We start from the raw sequence: 18,424 nt of genomic DNA, 5'->3' as shown, positions 1-18,424 counted from the left end.
CTGCATGAAAAAAAATTGTCATTATGTGATTTTGATGGATATGTTAACTAACTTCATTGTGGTAATCATGCCACACTGTAGGTTTATCAAATTATCACATTATACACCTTAAACTTACACATATATCAATTATATCTCAATAAAGCTGGGAGAAAAGTCTTTTCTTTACATGTACTAAGAACATTCCCTGAATCCCACCTAGTGCATCCTGAGAGTCCCAAGTGAGTCTTTGTTAAAGTAATGAATTGGTCATTCACAGGAAGACTTAACTGCCTAATGGCTTAAGATACCCTGCCCAATGCACACCAATATACCTGACTTCCACAGAGTGCAAAGTTCTAATGACAGAATTCTGTTTCCAACCATACTGTTCCTCTGAAGGCTTATCATCTGCGTGTCATTTAACCATCCACTAAGTGATTTTCTTTGATCCTCTTTGGATCCCCATTTAGTTTACAGGAGCCTGAAATTTCAAACTCCCGTGAATTTATGACAGATCAATTAAGAAAATGTACCATTCTCATATCTAACAATACAATTTTGTAATAGAAATCCTGCTCATTCTCCCATCCTTCCTCTTAGCCACTCAAAATAACTGAAGTTAAAATTCAATCCAATTCAATCCCTATTCTTAAGCAAGTGCTAAATCCATCACATATCAGATGACTTTCTACTCTATATCAAAACTATAAAATTGATTACTATACTATTCAAATAATAGATTATAAAGGAAACCTGCTTTAGCCGAGTTGGCTAAATTGGCCTGCAAACCAGGTTTAAAAAGCAAATTCATTCAGAATAAAATGCTTTAAGATCCTGTTTTTAATGGGAAATTTTTCTTGGCTTTCCCAAATGTAAAAATATGCAATGCTTTACCAAGAACTCTGGTAATAATCATTAGATTATAATTTCCACCATACATAAGTTTTATTAGGCTGCATAAATAAGTTTGTCTTTTATGGGCTTGCTTAGGCTTTCACTCTCAAAATTATTTTGGAAAATAAAGGCTGTATTGAATAATTTGAGACTAACCATGAAATGAATATGACAATTATTCTACTTCAACAGCATTTGGAATTAGTATTTAAATCAAATAGTCTATTTCCTCATTACACAATATAACCCCCTTCTCTCAAAAGCATGAGAGAAGTCGAGAAGACAAGTAATTCTTAAGAATAAAATGAAAAGAAAGAGAGGGTTGGAATAGTAAGAGAAATATCATTAAAAATTTATATTTTACTGAAATATTAATATGTTAGTATGTATCAACTCTAGTTCTTATGCATGTATTTAAAACCTTCCTTTAAATTTTTGTAATGTTTATTTTTGAGAGAGAGAGAGACAGAGACAGAGACAGAGTGCAAGCCGGGGAGGGGCAGAGAGAGAGGGATACACAGAATCCGAAGTAGGCTCCAGGCTCTGAGCTGTCAGCACAGAGCCCGAGGCGGGGCTTGAACCCACAAACTGTGAGATCATGACCTGAGCCGAAGTCGGACACTTAACCAACTGAGTCATCCAGGCGTCCCTAAAACCTACCTTTAAAAGTGTTTTTTAGGGTGACTGGCCATCACAATATCCTAAGACTGTTTGGTTTTGGTGCTTTAAAAGTCCTGGCAAATCCCTCAGTCCTTGGCCAACTGGGGCAGGGGTCATCCCACTTTTAATTCACCTACCGATAAATATCTGTATTTTATCATTTTTCCTTCAATGATAAGGTTAGCAAATATACCACACATACCTGAAATTTCTGGTTGCTCTGGATGCTCATGACATTTCTCTCCCACTGATTCTGGAGCCCAGCTGTGTTTTGCCATAAATGCCGAACGGGCCCACCACATGTAGTTTGAAGGCCAGCTCTTAATTTGCCACCCACTTGACTGGAGAAGTAATAAAATGTAATCTGTGAAAAATAAGGAATGTCCAAATGATTATAAAACAGAAGTTCCCAACTGTGAAAAGTATTGAAAATTCTGCATGTTTTCAAATACCTGACAGGCATGTTGGATATTCGTGGGAAGAAACACTCTGCTTCTTAAGTCTGAGGAAGTAGAATCCACCTTGGAGACCAGTGACAGGAAGTGGGCTGTTAGCAACAATAGTCAGCGTGTTACAGTCAGAGCAATCCTTGGTAAACTTATTTAGCACACCATGCAAACATTCAGGCCCATATGCACATTAGGTCAATATATTTCTGTTTAAAGAATGAAACATGTAACCCCATCATCTGCTTTTGCAAATGATCTGACTGATAGTTTTACTTCATTAGGTAACCCAGCAAAATAGCTCATTTTGATTATACTCCCTATAACATTATCATTGGCTGCAGTCCACAACCCAATTTATCTCCTGTAACATAGAAAGTTAGAGCCTTGCAAAGATGGTATCCAGGGAGAACATGATACTGGGACTGCCCACCAAAGTAAGCAATTCAATGAAAGATGCAAAGGGGTTCACTGTTTGCTGTGATTTTCTCTACAAAGAATTGGATCAAAGAGTCGTAGCTTTCCCCGGGATCATAGAGAACAGTGCAGAGCCCTGACGTTCTCCCGCATAGTGCGGTAGGGACTATGCCAGCGGACGGTTACTGTTTAGAGACTATAAAATAAATGTAGAACATTCCCTGGGCTTTCATAAATTTCCACAGTGCCTGACAAGGTTATAGTGTGTAATTGGGGAACCGCTGTGTTCTACTACTCTATTTGGCGTTTTGCTATTTGTCAAAAGGAATGACAAAATGATATTCATGATTATGACAACCTATCTACTGAGTTATTCATGGTGGTTTAAAGGTGGATTGGAAATCAAATTTAATTATCACATCGTTGCGAGAATCGATAGCAAAATTAAGAAACCTAAAAAACCTCTTCTTCTCTACACCTATTCCAAAACTGTACCCTAATTAAGTAGAAAATAATGACATTAATGATTGTTATAAATATGGCCAGAGGCATAAGTGACGTCCCTGCAATAACGGAAAACCATCCTGAGGATGTATTCCCTGGAATAATGACATAAACATAATTTAGATGAGCTGCTGGTATCACAGTGACACAAGTGGACAATTACTAGTTGGCTCTTGCTTCATTTTCAGAAGGTAAAGCAAATGTCAAGCAAGTAAATAATCAACTAAGCATATGAGATATTATATTTATTTTATATCATTATTTACATACAAGTGTTATGTAAATAATATTAGCAATACAAATGGTAATAGTATTCAACAGGCCCTAAGTTATTATTTATAAGTATTCACCTATTAAAACCATCGATGAGATATACAGAAAATTTTCATTTATCAAGGAAATTACTTGCGTAATTTTCATTTATTATTACTTGAGATAAATTTTCATTTTTCAAGGAAATGAAACTTCAATTTCAAGGAAATTACTCAATTACTTGAGTTTGGGCTTAAAAATAAGATTTGACTCTATTAAACAATAGGGTAGCATTTACAATAAAATAATAAATTATTTCAATACTTAAGTAGCATGTTTTATAAATATAAAGTACATCATTTGGTACACAACACTGTAAATTATTCTGTATTTTGTCAAAAAACCTAAACACTCATCTTCAGGTTATCATAAAAAGAAAACTTTGAAATTCAGAAAACAGCTTGAGATCTTTTGACATTTATCGAGTAATAAACTTTCTTTTCATGGGTGAAAACAAAAACAGCATTCAAAATGCACCCAATACCAATATCTATTTTCTACCTTCAATTCCAATTTAGTGGCAATAGGAAGCATTTTTTGAAATGCACACTCAATTTTCCCTTGCTCCCTATGGTGAGTATAGAATTTCTTTAATTCATAGATGAAGATGTTCCTCAGGGACAAATACCATCTTATAGAAAACGCCCTCTTGTTTTCCATAGGACTTAGTCATCATGTCTATGGGTATAAAAGAAAGAAGCACATTTTTGGCAGCATAAGTTTTTCCCACATGTCCCATCCTTCATCTTATACCCCCTCCTACTGCTGCGTCCAACCACTGAGAAGAGACTTAAGAAGCTGATAACCAAAAATGTATCCAATGTTTTCTGTACACACCCCTCTCCTCCCTTATAGTAGCCCTATGAGCAATCACATCACACACATATACAAATATAATTGTCACCGTTGTAAATTGTCTATTAATCTCTACCATATTCATTTCAGCTTGTTGATATCATTCATAAATTCCCATTTTATACCTGCATCCATAAAAGCCACTGCATAGCATATCTTTAAAACATATTTCAAAGAATCTCATGGCAAATTGCTAATTATTCAAATGACAAAATAACAATAGTGTCATTTTATTGATAATGTTAAATGTTTATATTAAAGGGCTTTCAAAAAAATTTTTTTTTCTCAGTTGCAGGGTAAGTGTTGGAATAAAATCCTAACATAACCCAAGATTGATGACCAAAAAAAAAAAAAAAAAAAAGGAAGTATATAAAATATGAAAGCAACAAAAACCATGAATCAAGTCTGCAGGGCTAAATCCAATAACTTCGGCAGTGCATTTCACCAGCCTTGATCCTCCGGAAAAGATAACGTAGAATTTTCAGTGTCACTGTCTTCAACTATTATTGACAGCAGCCTTGCATTTCTTCCTTTTCCCAAGTTCTAAGTGATTAATAGGAATGCGTGGGAGCAGAAGGAACATAAATCCTACTGGCATGTTACAGAGTAACCAACTGGCTCAAAGGAACTTAAAAAAATTGAGTATTCTGACAGTGAGATAATATCAGTTCTCAAGAACATTTCCCCAAAAATCAGTCTGCAAGAATGGATCATCATGACGAGGTCCAAGGCCCGAAGCAAAGGTTAAAGCACCAAAACTTTTGGAAAGGCAAAAGTGTTCTCTTCTATGACAGAAATGTGGCTAAGTTCAGATAACAGAGAAGAACTAATAGTCTTCGATATAAACTGCTTCAAGTTGTTAAGTTCTATGTGTTAAATTCTCTTTCCATTGAATCATAAGTGTGTCTCATACCTGCTTGTTAAACTAACAAGCTCATCACAACCACATAATATTTGCTAAAACTGTATCTCCTAAAGGATGTCCTCAAATACTAATCTCTTAAAATGGCTGGCAACGTATAACTGAATGCAGCCATATCAATTTAAGCCTGCCTCAGTGATCAGGAGCTAGAGGAATCACTTTAGTGGATCATAAAACTTGATTTTACACATGAGGGTGATGTTAACCAAAATGCCAATGAAAATACCCCTCAGAATTTACTCCTCTGTAAAGGCAATGGGAAAAAAAAACTCCCCCCCCCCCAAAAAAAAAATGGCCATAGCAAGGCTTAGCAAACTGGAGAGCTTTTATTGAAGAAATAGTGGAATCTCAGTAAAAACAGTGAGTTTTATGTTTTTTTTTTAACTCGTCTTATTCCCGTTGTCCACTTCCAGCTCCAGAACAACTTTGAGAAGTAGCAGCCCAGCATGGCATCCACAACAACAAGCAGAACAGAGTTAGAGCTCTGTCAAATCTTCATTACCAAATAATTGTCATCATTTGACATGTGTGGTATTTCCTGAAGGACCCCACTTATGAGGCTGTCTGAAATTCACCCTATTAATACCCGGTCCACCGAAAAAATTCTTCTTTGCAGCAAGCATTCGAGCCAGTTGGTCACTCTGTGACATGCAGTAGATTTATGTTCCTTCTGCTCCCACACAGTCCTATTAATCACTTACAACGTGGGAAATGGAGGGAACTCAAGGTAAGTATTTTAACTGTACATTTGCCTGAGGCTGTGGATAATAATAGTTGGGGCTTAAGTAGGCTAACCAAAAAGCTTAAAGCAAACTCTGAGGAATGAGATGTCACATAGGAGCTTTGAAATGCTCCTATTTTTCCTGCAAATCTAGATAGACATGTTAATGCACAGGGCTGTACACATGCTCTGGAAAGACCTGAAAAGGCTCTCTGCCCTCATCTCTGGCTGACTTTGAGGCTCTATGAAAGCAGAAAGTTAAAACTAAGACAGAGTTGTGAACTTCCTGGTTTTACTGAAGGTGCATCCCAACACGCATACAAAGTCCCTCAACAAACACTGGGGGATTTATTGATTCCAAGGATTTAAGGAACTCTCTTTTCTTTTTTTTTAAGTTTATTTATTTATTTTTGAGAGAAAGAGAGAGTGAGAAAGAGTACAGGGGAGGTGAAGAGAGGGGGAGAGAAACAATCCCAATTAGGGCTGGATCTCACAAATTGTGAGATCATGACCTAAGCCAAAATCAAGAGTCAGATGCTTAACCGACTAAACCACCAGATGCCCTGGAACTCTCTTTTCAATCATTAACTGACCACCAATCTGACCATGCAGAGAATTTAGTGGCTACACATGAAAAAAAAAAAAAATACTACAGAATTGGTCTAGAGAAGTCACTAAACTAAAAAACAACAAATAAAACAAACAACTATAACAACAAAATGTGAAAGGGAGGAAGCAAGACTCTCAGATTTGCCATGTTATACTGTTTTAAATGTCCGTGTTGCAAAAGAAATTGTGAGAAATGTAAAGAAACAAGAAAATATGACCCATGCAGAAGAAAAACAAATCAATAGAAAGTGTCTCTGAGGAAGCCAAGGCATTGGACCTACTGGATAAAGACTTTAAATCAGCTATTTTAAATCTTTCAAAGAGCCAATGGAAACCATATCTAAAGTACTAAAACAACCTGTATGAATGATGTCTCATGAAATAGAGAATGTCAATAAAATAGATGATTGAGAACATCAAGAAATATAAACCATAAAAATCAAAAACTAATCATTATAACTGGTTGTTATAATTGATAAAAATAAAAATTAGAATTCACTGTTGATGGGCACACAATATATAAAGATGTACTTGAGGCAGTAAAGGTATGGAAAATGGAGATAGATAAGACAAATATCCTTAATACACTACTGCAATTAAATTGGTATGAATCCAATCTAGTTTGTTGTAATCCCTAGGCAGCCACTAATAAAATAATTCAAAAAATACATAGTGAAAAATTAAATTAAGATGATATACTACAAAATATCTATGTAACAGAAAATAGTAATGGAGAAAAAGAGTAACAAGAAAAACAGGAGACAGACAGAAAGCAAATAACAACTGGCAGCTGTGAAGTCCATCTTATAAGTAATTATGTTATATGTAAATTGGTTAAAGTCCCCAGTCAAAGCTCCAAGGTTGGCACATTGTATAAAAGTATGATCCAATAATATAATTATCCAAAGATGGTGAAAATAAAGGGATATGAAAACCATAATATACAAATAATAACTAAAGAAGATCTGGAAATTCAGGGAAAAAATGAACATGCACAAAAAGATTTGCTATTAGAGACAAACAAGTACAATTTATAATGATAAAAGAATCAACCCATCAAGAAAATATAATAATTACCAACATATGTTCCTCAAAATAGAGCCTAAAGTATATGAAGCAAAAGTCAATAAAAACAAAGTGAAAATAGACAATTCAACAATAAAAGTTGGAGACTCCAGTACCTTACATTTAAGATTGGATAAAATACTTAGAATATCAGTAAGGAAATAAAAAACTTGAGCAACATGATACTCCTCTTAGACCTAACAGACATATAGAACACTCCATCCAACGACAGCAAAATACATATGCTTCTATGGTGCACACAGAATATTCTCCAGGAATGACCACATTTTAGCCATAAAACAAGTCTCAATATATTTAAGAAGATATGAATTAAACAAGTAATGTTCTATAGCCACAATGGAGTCATTTGAGTCAAGAGCAGAAAGAAATGTGGGAAAATCCCAAATATGTGGAAATCAAACAACATACTCCTAGGAACTAATGGGTCAAAGGAGAAACCAGAAGAGAATTAGAAAATACTTGAGATAGGGGCACATGGGTGACACAGTAGGTTAAGCATATGACTTCAGCCAGGGTCATGGTCTCCCAGCTCCTGGGTTTGAGCCCAGTCTCTGAGCTGAGCCTGGAGCCTGCTCTGATTCTGTGTCTCCCTCTCTCTCTCTGTCCCTATCCTGCTCCTGCTCTGTGTCTCTCTCTCAAAAATAAATGAACATTAAAAAATATTAAAGGGGAGCCTCGGTGGCTCAGTTGGTTAAGGGTCCAACTTGGGCTCAGGTCATGATCTCACAGTTCATGAGCTTGAGCTCCCTGTTGAGCTCTGTGCTGACAGCTCAGAGTCTGGAGCCTGCTTCAGATCCTGTGTCTCCTTCTCTCTCTGCCCCTCTCCTGCTCACACTCTGTCTCTTTCTCTAAAAAATAAATGAACATTAAAAAAATATATTAAACCAAGAAAATACTTGAGATAAATAAAATTGAAAATACATTGTATCAAAATGTATGGGACACAGTTAAATCGGTGCTTAGAAATAAATTTGGAGCTCTAAATTATTAAACTTAAAAAAAGAAAGTTTTAAACACAGTCTAACCTTCCATCTTACAAAGCTAGTAAAAGAAGAGCAGACCAAACCCAAAGCCAGCAAAGGAAGAAAATAATAATATTAGAACAGAGATAAATGAAATAAAAAATAGACAACAGAAACCAATTAAACCAAAAGTTGGTTCTTGGAAAGATCAACAAAATTTACAAACCTTTTACTAGACTGACTAATAGGGGGACAAAAGGACTCAATTTGCTAACTGAAGAGTCAAACAAGGGTCAGAACTACCAACTTTATAGAAATAAACTGTAGGTAATATCAACAACATTTGCAAGCCAACGAATTAGATAACGTAAATGATATGGACAAATTCTTAGAAAGACACAAACACTGACTCAGGACCAAAACGAACTCAAGAAGAAATATAAAATCTGAATGAATTATAACAAGTAAAGAGAATGAATCAGCAATCAAAAAACTTCCCACGAAGAAATTCTCACTCACGGCAGGATTCACCAGTGAATTCTATAAACCACTTAAACAAGAATTAAAACCAATACTTCACAAACTCTTGCACAAATTGGAAGAGGAGAGAAGACTTGTCGACTCTGTGAGGCCATTATTACCTTGGTATCAAAACCAGCCCAACCTATGACAAAAAAACTATAGATTGATAACTCTAATTAATATAAATGTAAAAATACTAAACAAAATACAAGAAAGCCTCATCTTGCAAGATATGAAAAGGATTATTCACCATGACCAGGTAGAATTTATCTCAGGAATTTAGGTAGCTCAACATATGAAAACCCATCACTATAAAACACCACATTGATCAAGGAAAGGCCAAAACCACATGATCGTCTCAACAGATGCAGAAACACATGTGACAAACTCTCATGATAAACACACTCGATACATGAGTCACAGAAGGGAAAATCCTTACCTAACAAATTACATCCACAAAAAACCCTCACCCAACATCATACCTGATCATAAAAGATTGAAAAATTTCCCCCCTAATAGGAGTAGGATAAGAATATCTGTTACTACTTCTGTTCAACATTGCACTGGAGTTTCTAGCCAGGCAATTAGATAAGGAAATGAAATAAAAGGAATCTAGAATGGAAACAGAAAGTAAAACTATCTTTATTTGCAAATGACATGATCTTACACATAGACTTTCCTAAGGAACCATGTGATTACACTGGGCTCACTTGAACAGTCCAGATTAAATTTATTTTAAGGTCAGCTGATTAGCAACCATAGTACATCTATAAAGTCTTTTCACAAAAGTACCTAGATTAGTTTTGACTGAAAAACCAAGGGTTGGGAATCTCGGGAGGTACATCTTTAGAATTCTGCCTACCACAATTAGGTAGGCATTATTTGGTTCTCCTGTTCCACTTGCTACATTTTAGGGTGGCTGACCAGTCTATGAAGCCTAAACTAGCTGAGTTCTTGTAAATTCTTCCTTGACTAATTCAGTTGTAGGACACATTGAATCAATGTATCTACTCATCAGTGTTGCCAGACTTCATTTGCAAAGAAATGAAATCCACTGGGTCCTTTCCAACTGCTTTAATTGGTGAAATTCCCTGCCCACTTTCATTTGGGAACATAGCCGGCTACTGGCCATTTGGCTGTGGTTCAAAAGATATATTCTTTGAAATGTGTATTATATTTATTTTAATACACTACTATTTGATTTTATGAATTTCTGTTGAGTATATATTTTTTCACTTATGGCTAAATTAATTTGAAGAATATATACCCACATAAATTTAACAAATAAACAAGCCATCTGCCTGTAAAAATAAGATTCCTGCCAAAAGAAAAACAAATGATGCGTAGGAAAAAAATTCCGTATTTTTACAGAGAAATTATGGAATGTGTTATTTTTAGCTCCAATCAGTGGAATAATATGGCTTACTTTAAAAAATTTGACAGCTTGACTACTTATTGTTAAATGGAAAAATTTCATTGATGTCCTATCAGTTAATTCAAATAATCATCTAAGTTGTCAACTATGATTACCTGACTGGTGTATTACTCTGAATTTGAAATAAAAGAATTGGAATTGGGAAAATAAACAGATATTATATTATCTAATAAAAAAATAGACATCAATTTTGTTCAGGAATTCTGAAAACTCCACGTAGCTCACTAATTTAAAATGCACATGCATGCAGGCACACATCCAGGACCTTGATATTATTAGCTTGACAATCAAAGAATTTGTGGAAGAAATAAAGCTCTCTGCAAAATACTACCGGAGGCAGAATGAATCATTAAGTACCAAATATGTATGCCCTTGAAATTCTTTGTGCAACTTCTCAGACACTGCCACACATCCATCAATGTCTTTCATTTCTGCTGCCTGGTTGGCCAGCAGCAGAAAGAGGACCGTCAACTGTGAAGGAGTTGGTAGAGGAGGGAAAACAGGGAAGGCAATGGTACTGATGCACGAAATCAGTAACCTTTGGGTGACATAATTCTTGACATTCCCAAATATACTTTTGGCCTAATCTTCATTTCCAAAGACAGTATCCTCTAGCCAGAACAGACTGTATATCACTGCCTGAGCATACCGATACACCGAGCATCTCTACATGGTCCTTATGTGGTTCCTTCAGTCGCGAATATCATGTCTTTCACTTCCCTATTCACTGGAACACCACTCATCTCTCAAGTCCCTTCTCAAGCCCTGTCTTAAAGTGATGACATCAGGGGATGCCTGGGTAGCTCAGTTGGTTGGGTGTCCGACTCTTGATTTCAGCTCAGGTCATGATATTGGGGCTTATGGGTTTGAGCCCTACATCGGGCTCTGTGCTGACGGTGTGAAGAAGCCTGCCTGGGATTCTCTCTCTCTGTCTCTCTTTCTGTGTCTCCCTCTATCTCTCTGCCCCTCCCCCACTTGTGCATGTGCTCTCTCTCTCAAAATAAATATAAACTTAAAAAAAGTGATGACATCAGTTCCCATTTAGAGTGGCTTTCTTTCCAGGGTCAGAATTTGCCTACATCCACAGAATAATATGCTCCGACTAACATCACAGCATTTTTCAAATTTCCCCTGTATTATAATTAATTGTTTTATTCTCAAGAATGCTTTCCAAAGAGATCATACATATGCAACATATATTTCAATAGTCTTTATAGTATTCACAGCATTTGTCATGATGGCTTACACACTCTAGGGTTAAAAAAAGCTTTTGAACTGAAATTCACAATTGTCACCACGTTATATAAATACATGTACATAAACATAAATTTTCCATGTTTAATTATTTTTTTTACTTTTAAAATGGTGTAACTACAATATTGAAAATGGAGCAAATAAAAGAATATACTGAATTCCATCCATAATACAAATCTTGTTTTTATCTTTATTGTAGGGAACAGGCTTAACTACTAAAATAAAATCTCCTCCTTAATTGAAAATTCAGGTGAATTTTTAAGTAATAGCATAATGAAACTGATTCTTACACAGAATCAGAGATTGCATCAAGGTATACCTCACCTATGTTTGCTATAAAAGTGAACACTAACCACTAAAATTAAGATTATAACTTATTTGTTAGTTCTTGGAGGAGGAATTTTATTTTAGACTCATATATCCCCAGGAGTGCATATTGTCAGATGCAAAAATGCTCAACTAATGTTTACTGACAGCAAACTATGACTCATATATAAATCCCACTTGCTACCAGATTTTGTATAGCCTGAGAGCTAAGGGTTTTTACATGGGCTAAATGGTTGAAAAAGTTTAAAAGAATAATATTTTCTGACATGTGAAAATTATATGAATGATCAACTTCAGGGTCCATCAATAAAGTTTTATTATAACACAGCCATATTTAATCTCTATGTATTACCAATGGCTACTTTCACAGTGTAATAGCAGAATTGAGTAGTTGGGACATAAACTGTATGATCTAAAAAGCCAAAACCATTTACTATCTGGTCCTTGAAGGAAAAAATATGCAGATTCCTAGGACAGAAAAGGTATAAGGTTTATGTCTCCATCACTAGATTGCGAGTTCACTGGGACAAGAACTGTGTTCTATACTCTTACACCTGCAGACCCTATAATATATGCAGAGCAATGTAGATCCTCAGTAAAAAGTGTTGGAAGTAATAAATATATAAAAGAACAAGTGAACATTAACTTTTCACTGATTTCAGAGATGAAGAGTATAAAGACTGAGAAAACTTGATCTAGGAAGTGAATAGGAGGTTCTTTCCAGTTTTTGTCTCCTGCTATTTATTAGTAAAATAATACAACTCACTGTCTAAATAATGCAGCTCGCTAAGTAAGTATTCAGAAATACATTATGGTTCCTAGTGCCCTTCACAAAGGGCAGCATGGAACAATTTAGATATGCTGATGTGAGAACACCCAATGATAAACAAAACGCTTATACAGAAAAACCTACAAGTTGAGATCTCAGGAGGCTTTAAAGATAAACCAAAGCGGCATATTTTTATGAGAACAGAAACTTGGAGGAAGGGATCAGAACAAGGTAGATTCCTTCGGGCTTTGGCCTGAGGTTAGGCTGTAGTGGTAGCTGGAGTGTGAGGCTAAAATTCTTTTTTTTTTAAATTTTTTTAAATGTTCATTTATTTTTGAGAGTGAGAGAGAGAGACAGAGTGTGAGAGGGGGAGGGGCAGAGAGAAAGGGAGACATAGAATCCGAAGCAGGCTCCAGGCTCTGAGCTGTCAGCACAGAGCTCAACGCAGGGCTTGAACTCAAGGACCGCGAGATTGTGACCTGAGCTGAAGTTGGACGGCCAACCGACTGAGCCACCCCGGCACCCTGCGGCTAAAATCCTGATAGAAAGACTGTTCTCTTCTTGGCCAGAAGAATCAACCAAAGGAAGCTAGGACAGCCAGGTCCGCAATGAATAAAGGGAAGAATTCTGGGAAGATGAGAGCCAGAAAAAGAGGTAGCCTGTGTTCTATGAATAAACTACCCAAATCTCTGGCTAAAATTAAAACATGCATGTGCAGGGAAGGTGTACTTCTAGTAAAGGTTAAAAGAGCTGAATTGATATTTGAGCTGCTGCGCACAACAAACAAAACATCTTCAATTGGAGGCTAAGCAAATTAACCAGCCACTTAAACTAAATTAGAAACACCTTAGAGAAAGATCTGGCAGTTCTCATAAAACTGAACATACATCGACACAGCATTTCACTTCTATGTATTTACCCAAGAGATTTAACAACAGAAAGACACAAAGACTTATATAGAAATGTTTATAGCAGTTTTCTTCATCATATTTCAAAACAGTAAAAAACCATACATGTCCTTCAATGGGAGAATGGATGAATAAATTCATATAATTGCATACTACCCAGCAATAAAAAAGGAAAGAACTCATGATACATGATACATGCTACAACGTGGATGAATCTGAAGCATTAGGCTAAGTGCAGAAAACTTTGAACAAAGTGTGTATACTTATGAGTTGATTTATATGAAGTTCCAGAACAGGCAAGACAAACCCACGGCAGAAGAAATTAAAATGGTGATTATATTGGGAGTGGAGGATGGGAGCAAAGGTTGACTAGGAAGGTATAGGAGGGAACTCTGTGGCATGACGATAAGGCTCTACATTTTGTGAGGTGCTTAGGTTGCACAGGTGAGTGCCTTTGTCAGAACTTATCAAATAGTACACTTATGATTGGTGTTTGCATATAATGTAAATACGACCTCAAAATTAAAAAAAAAACTGTAATGAATATTGAATTCTAGCACAGGGCAAACACACTTTTTCTTAAAGTGCCAAATAGTTTAGGCTTTGTGGACCATATGGTCTCTGTCACAACCACTCAACTGCAAAGTTGTAGCACAAAAGCAGACACAGGCACTTTGTAAATGAGTAGGAGGGCCTGGGTTCTGACAAAACTTTCTTCTGGGGTGTCTGGGTGTCTCAGTCAGTTGAGCTACTGATTCTTGGTTTCGGCGCAAGTCATGATTTCACAGTTAGTGAGTTTGAGCCCCGAGTCGGGCTCCATGCTGACGGTGCAGAGCCTGCTTGGGATTCTCTCTCTCTCCCTCTCACAATAAATACATAAACTTTAAGAAAAAGGCTATAAAAAACCCACTTTATTTACAAAAACAGGAAGATGACCCACAGGCCATGTTTTGTTGACCCCTGTGTCTAGATACTCGTATACTTGGGGCAAAGTGATTCCTGCAACTTCTTTGGAATGCATTGAAAATATGATGGATTGATAAATGGAGAAATGGATTGGCAGATGGATAGATATTTGATAAAACAAATACAGTAATTTTAGATGTATAACCTAAATTGTGGGTATATGGCTATTTATAATAAAGTTTTCTGGAAACTTTTCATATGCTAGAAATAACTGTAATAAACTGGGATAGGGGCCATACAAATAAAAAATAAGTGGACATATAGACCCTGCTTATAGCTTACCAGGCAAAATAGAGTTAATATGGCCATGAATTAAGAAACCCAGTATAAACAAAACTTTCAAAGCTATTATATGCTACCCAGAAATCCCATATGATCAAAAAACTGCCCAGCAATGGGTCATTGCAGGAGTGGCCATAGAGAACAGGGGCACTGGCTGGCTCAGTCAGTTAAGCGACCAACTTTGGCTCAGGTCATGATCTCACCATTCATGAGTTTGAGCCCCATTATCAGGCTCTGTGCTGACAGCTCAGAGCCTGGAGCCTGCTTTGGATTCTGTGTGTGTGTGTCTCTCATAAATAAATAAACATTAAAAAAAAAAAAAACAACCTCATGTATCACCCTTAATATCACCTGAAGTTTAGAATTATTTAAAACTCTATATTCTGATAAGTTCCAAGAAAAACTCATATTAATTCTTTTTTTTAATTAAAGTTTTACCATTGTTGAAAAGATGTATTTGAATTTTTGTAGTGATATCATTTCATCTAAATGCGATGCTATATACTTTTTAAAATCAATATTATGTTTTAATCACTGTGCCCTGAGCTTTAGTAGACTTCAAATATTGACACAGTGATGTTTTTAATGTTCTGATAGATTTTCAAACTTAGCTCTGAAAACTTCTCAAGGCATTGATTACATGATGAAAAATATTATTTTGGAGCACTACCAAATTATTTCAAGAGTAAATTAATCAAAAATTTTATTAATACTCATGAAATAAGGATTTTTGAATGAGGTCAAGATTCCAATAAGATTATTTTTCTATAAACATTTTCAAACAGCTAATATCTAAAGGCAGAACATTTGCTTATTTAAAATTATATGTAGACAATACTCATATTTTAGCATTTAATTGTAGTTACAAAAGATGCATCACTATTATTAAAATCATCAGCCTTCAATAAATTTGCCAGGCAATATTTTGCCGCTTTTTCCTATAAGGGTTTTCTTATGATTATTCCCACTTTACAGACAAGGAAATTGAGACTACACAATTAGCAGTTTGACAGGCAGGGTTCAAACCCATCTAGTCTGACTCCAGAGCTCCGAACCTCAGACGAAGTGATCTCACTACAATGGTGTCTGTCTATATAACATCACAATTTTGATGTGAATTACCCCCATTTTATCTCTTGACTATCAAAAAAATCAGCATGAGAGAAGAGTAGGAAGAAAAACAAAGAAAAAGGGAGGAAATGGAGGAGGGAAGGAAAGAGGAAAGCCGGAAGCAGAATGACGAATGACAGAGATCCTGGTTGTCTAACTCCAAGATGAGGAGGCCCAAAAGAAGAATAGAACGAGAGCCATAGGAAACAAAAAGATAAAATATCAGATATTCTGTCCATGAAGAAGACTAGGATAAGTAAATGTATGCTGTGAAAAGTTTTTAAGTAAAAGAAAGAAGCAGCAGGGAGATTCTAAAGGAGAGAGACACAGAATCAAACAACTGGCAAGGTATTGCAATGGCTAAAAATTGGGAACCAGATTCAATATCATCACCATCTAACATAACTGAATACGTAATAAAAATGTTATATGTTGCAGTGAGTCATTGCTCCTGTTTGTGAAGTTGGCCCCTTGTTTGAATAAAATTGGCTTATTCCTAACAATTGTTAACAGTTATTTTTGAAAAAGTATTTTTGCCAAACAAAATAACAAAGCCAAGCAAAGTAACAAACTCCAGTTCATTTATATCGAAGTTAAAGTCAGAAACACCAAAGTTATTCAGAAATGTACTAAATAGCAACTTTTTTGAAAATCAGATGTTTTATGGCAAGTTTTACCAACAACATCCCATTTAGCTCTTATATCAACTACCTACAGACTAAGGATCATTGTTCCCCTCCTCAGAGCTGAGAAAAACACAGCTTAAAAAAGTAAATTGCTCAAGATCATATAGCTTGTAAATGATGGAGCCAGGATTCTAATTCCACATGTATAAGTATTCGTGGAATTGTATGTAAACATTTGTAAACATATGTAAACGTTTCCAAAGAATTAATGCGTAATACCCAAAGATTGGCTTGCTTTAAATTATCTCTAGGGAAAAACTCATATTAAAATTTTTATTGTGTTTATTTGAGAAAAGCATCACTTTTACAAAAAAATCACCAGCCTTCAATTAGTTATGCCAGGCAATATACGACCTCTTTTCATATCAAGTATAAGCCCATCAGATGAGGAAAGGCATACAGTTGATTTTTGTTCACTAAAATATCTGAATCACAAAATTGGCGAATGAATGTGAAGTTGGTTAGTTACCAAATAAACAAATGAATAATGTGTGGCCCCGGAGCCACCTCAAGGGCTACTGAGCAGCCCATGAGAGCTGAAATCAGCATAGCCAAAAGCAAAACAATATGATTAATTAATCTATGTAGCATTATCACATTAAATTTTACATTTGCCATGAAGAGTCAAAATAACTAGAAAATCCCAAGGATTATTTAGATAGACCTTTAGGACCCCAGGAACCCAATTTTGAGAATCCAATGTGATATTTTATATAATAAATATCTTGAAAGTGGTTAAAGAATGCATAAAGTTAGACATTATAATAATTGATAAATACAATCACCCAATAATTGTTATATAAATAATGAACCACTTGACAAAAAAAAAAAAGAAAAAAGAAAAAAGAAAAAAATTCGAAGATTTACCAGACATATTACCACTGTGATCATAAAATGGAAGAGAGTGACCGGCCATCCCATTTCTCTTTGTCCAACCAGGTTGCAGACTCTGATCTTGTGTCATACTACAGAGCCCATTCTCAAAATCACATCTTTCATAATTGGAGCCTAATTGAGAGAGGAAAAAAATTAGCTTTCAGAACCCCATTTGGTTTAAGAAATCAGATAATAATAGAAAAAAAAAAGCTTAGCTGCAAATGGCAAATGTAGATTAACATAAGGACTATTTTCCCCATTTTAAGTCTACTTTATAAATGTAGAGCTTTTTCTGCAGATGGCATTCCAATAAATCACCACACACAGCAGCCCGTGTGGTCAAACAGAAAGAAGGCCACTTAGGGTCAGAAGGCTGAGGACCTAAGCTCGGTTTTGTCTCCTCTTACCTGAGCGCTTTAGCTAAACCACTTAACCACAGCAAGCCCTTTTCTTCCCTTGTAAGATTAGAATAATGACATCCTGCCCTCTCTCGCTCAAATGATTGCTATGGGAATCTAATGACATAATTCATATAAAATACAACTCTTAGAACCATAAAATATGAGGAATTATGATTGTTATATCTTCAACTCCACCTTGATATTCCCCAGGCATATCAGAATTTCAGGAGTGGGCAGACCAAATCACCCAGGACTGAAACTCAAAGATCCATAGCTGTGATGCACTCCTGAAACTAAACAGAGCACCTTCCTGTTACATATCATTGTTCTTGGAATTCTTGGTGCTTTTATCACAACAAAGGCGATTTCTAGCCCTTTTTGTATTTGTCCTGAGTTTAAGTGATCCAAGAGGCTTGGTAGAAGCTGAAGGGTTTGGACATTTGGTTGTTCACAGTAACAATCAGGTAGGGCTTTATTTCATTATCCAACATCTGCAAAGGTCCCTCTCTAAAAAATAG

At 35.8% G+C, this 18,424-nt stretch overlaps 1 protein-coding gene across 1 annotated transcript in view; it reads right to left on the bottom strand.

Moving 5' to 3' along the window:
• MALRD1 (MAM and LDL receptor class A domain containing 1) overlaps nucleotides 1-18,424 on the bottom strand; it is a 779,242-nt gene that overhangs the window by 741,939 nt on the left and 18,879 nt on the right. The window contains exons 2-3 of the mRNA XM_047865740.1: nucleotides 1,989-2,083; nucleotides 1,739-1,900 (exon numbers count right to left, since the gene is read on the bottom strand). Coding sequence (XP_047721696.1) covers nucleotides 1,739-1,900; nucleotides 1,989-2,083 — 257 coding nt within the window. The remainder of the gene's footprint in view (nucleotides 1-1,738; nucleotides 1,901-1,988; nucleotides 2,084-18,424) is intronic.

The sequence above is a fragment of the Prionailurus viverrinus genome, chromosome B4, assembly GCF_022837055.1.
Source record: "Prionailurus viverrinus isolate Anna chromosome B4, UM_Priviv_1.0, whole genome shotgun sequence".
Taxonomy (NCBI): Eukaryota; Metazoa; Chordata; class Mammalia; order Carnivora; family Felidae; genus Prionailurus; species Prionailurus viverrinus.
Note: the sequence above shows the minus strand (reverse complement) of the source record. Positions and strands in the feature narration are given on the sequence as shown.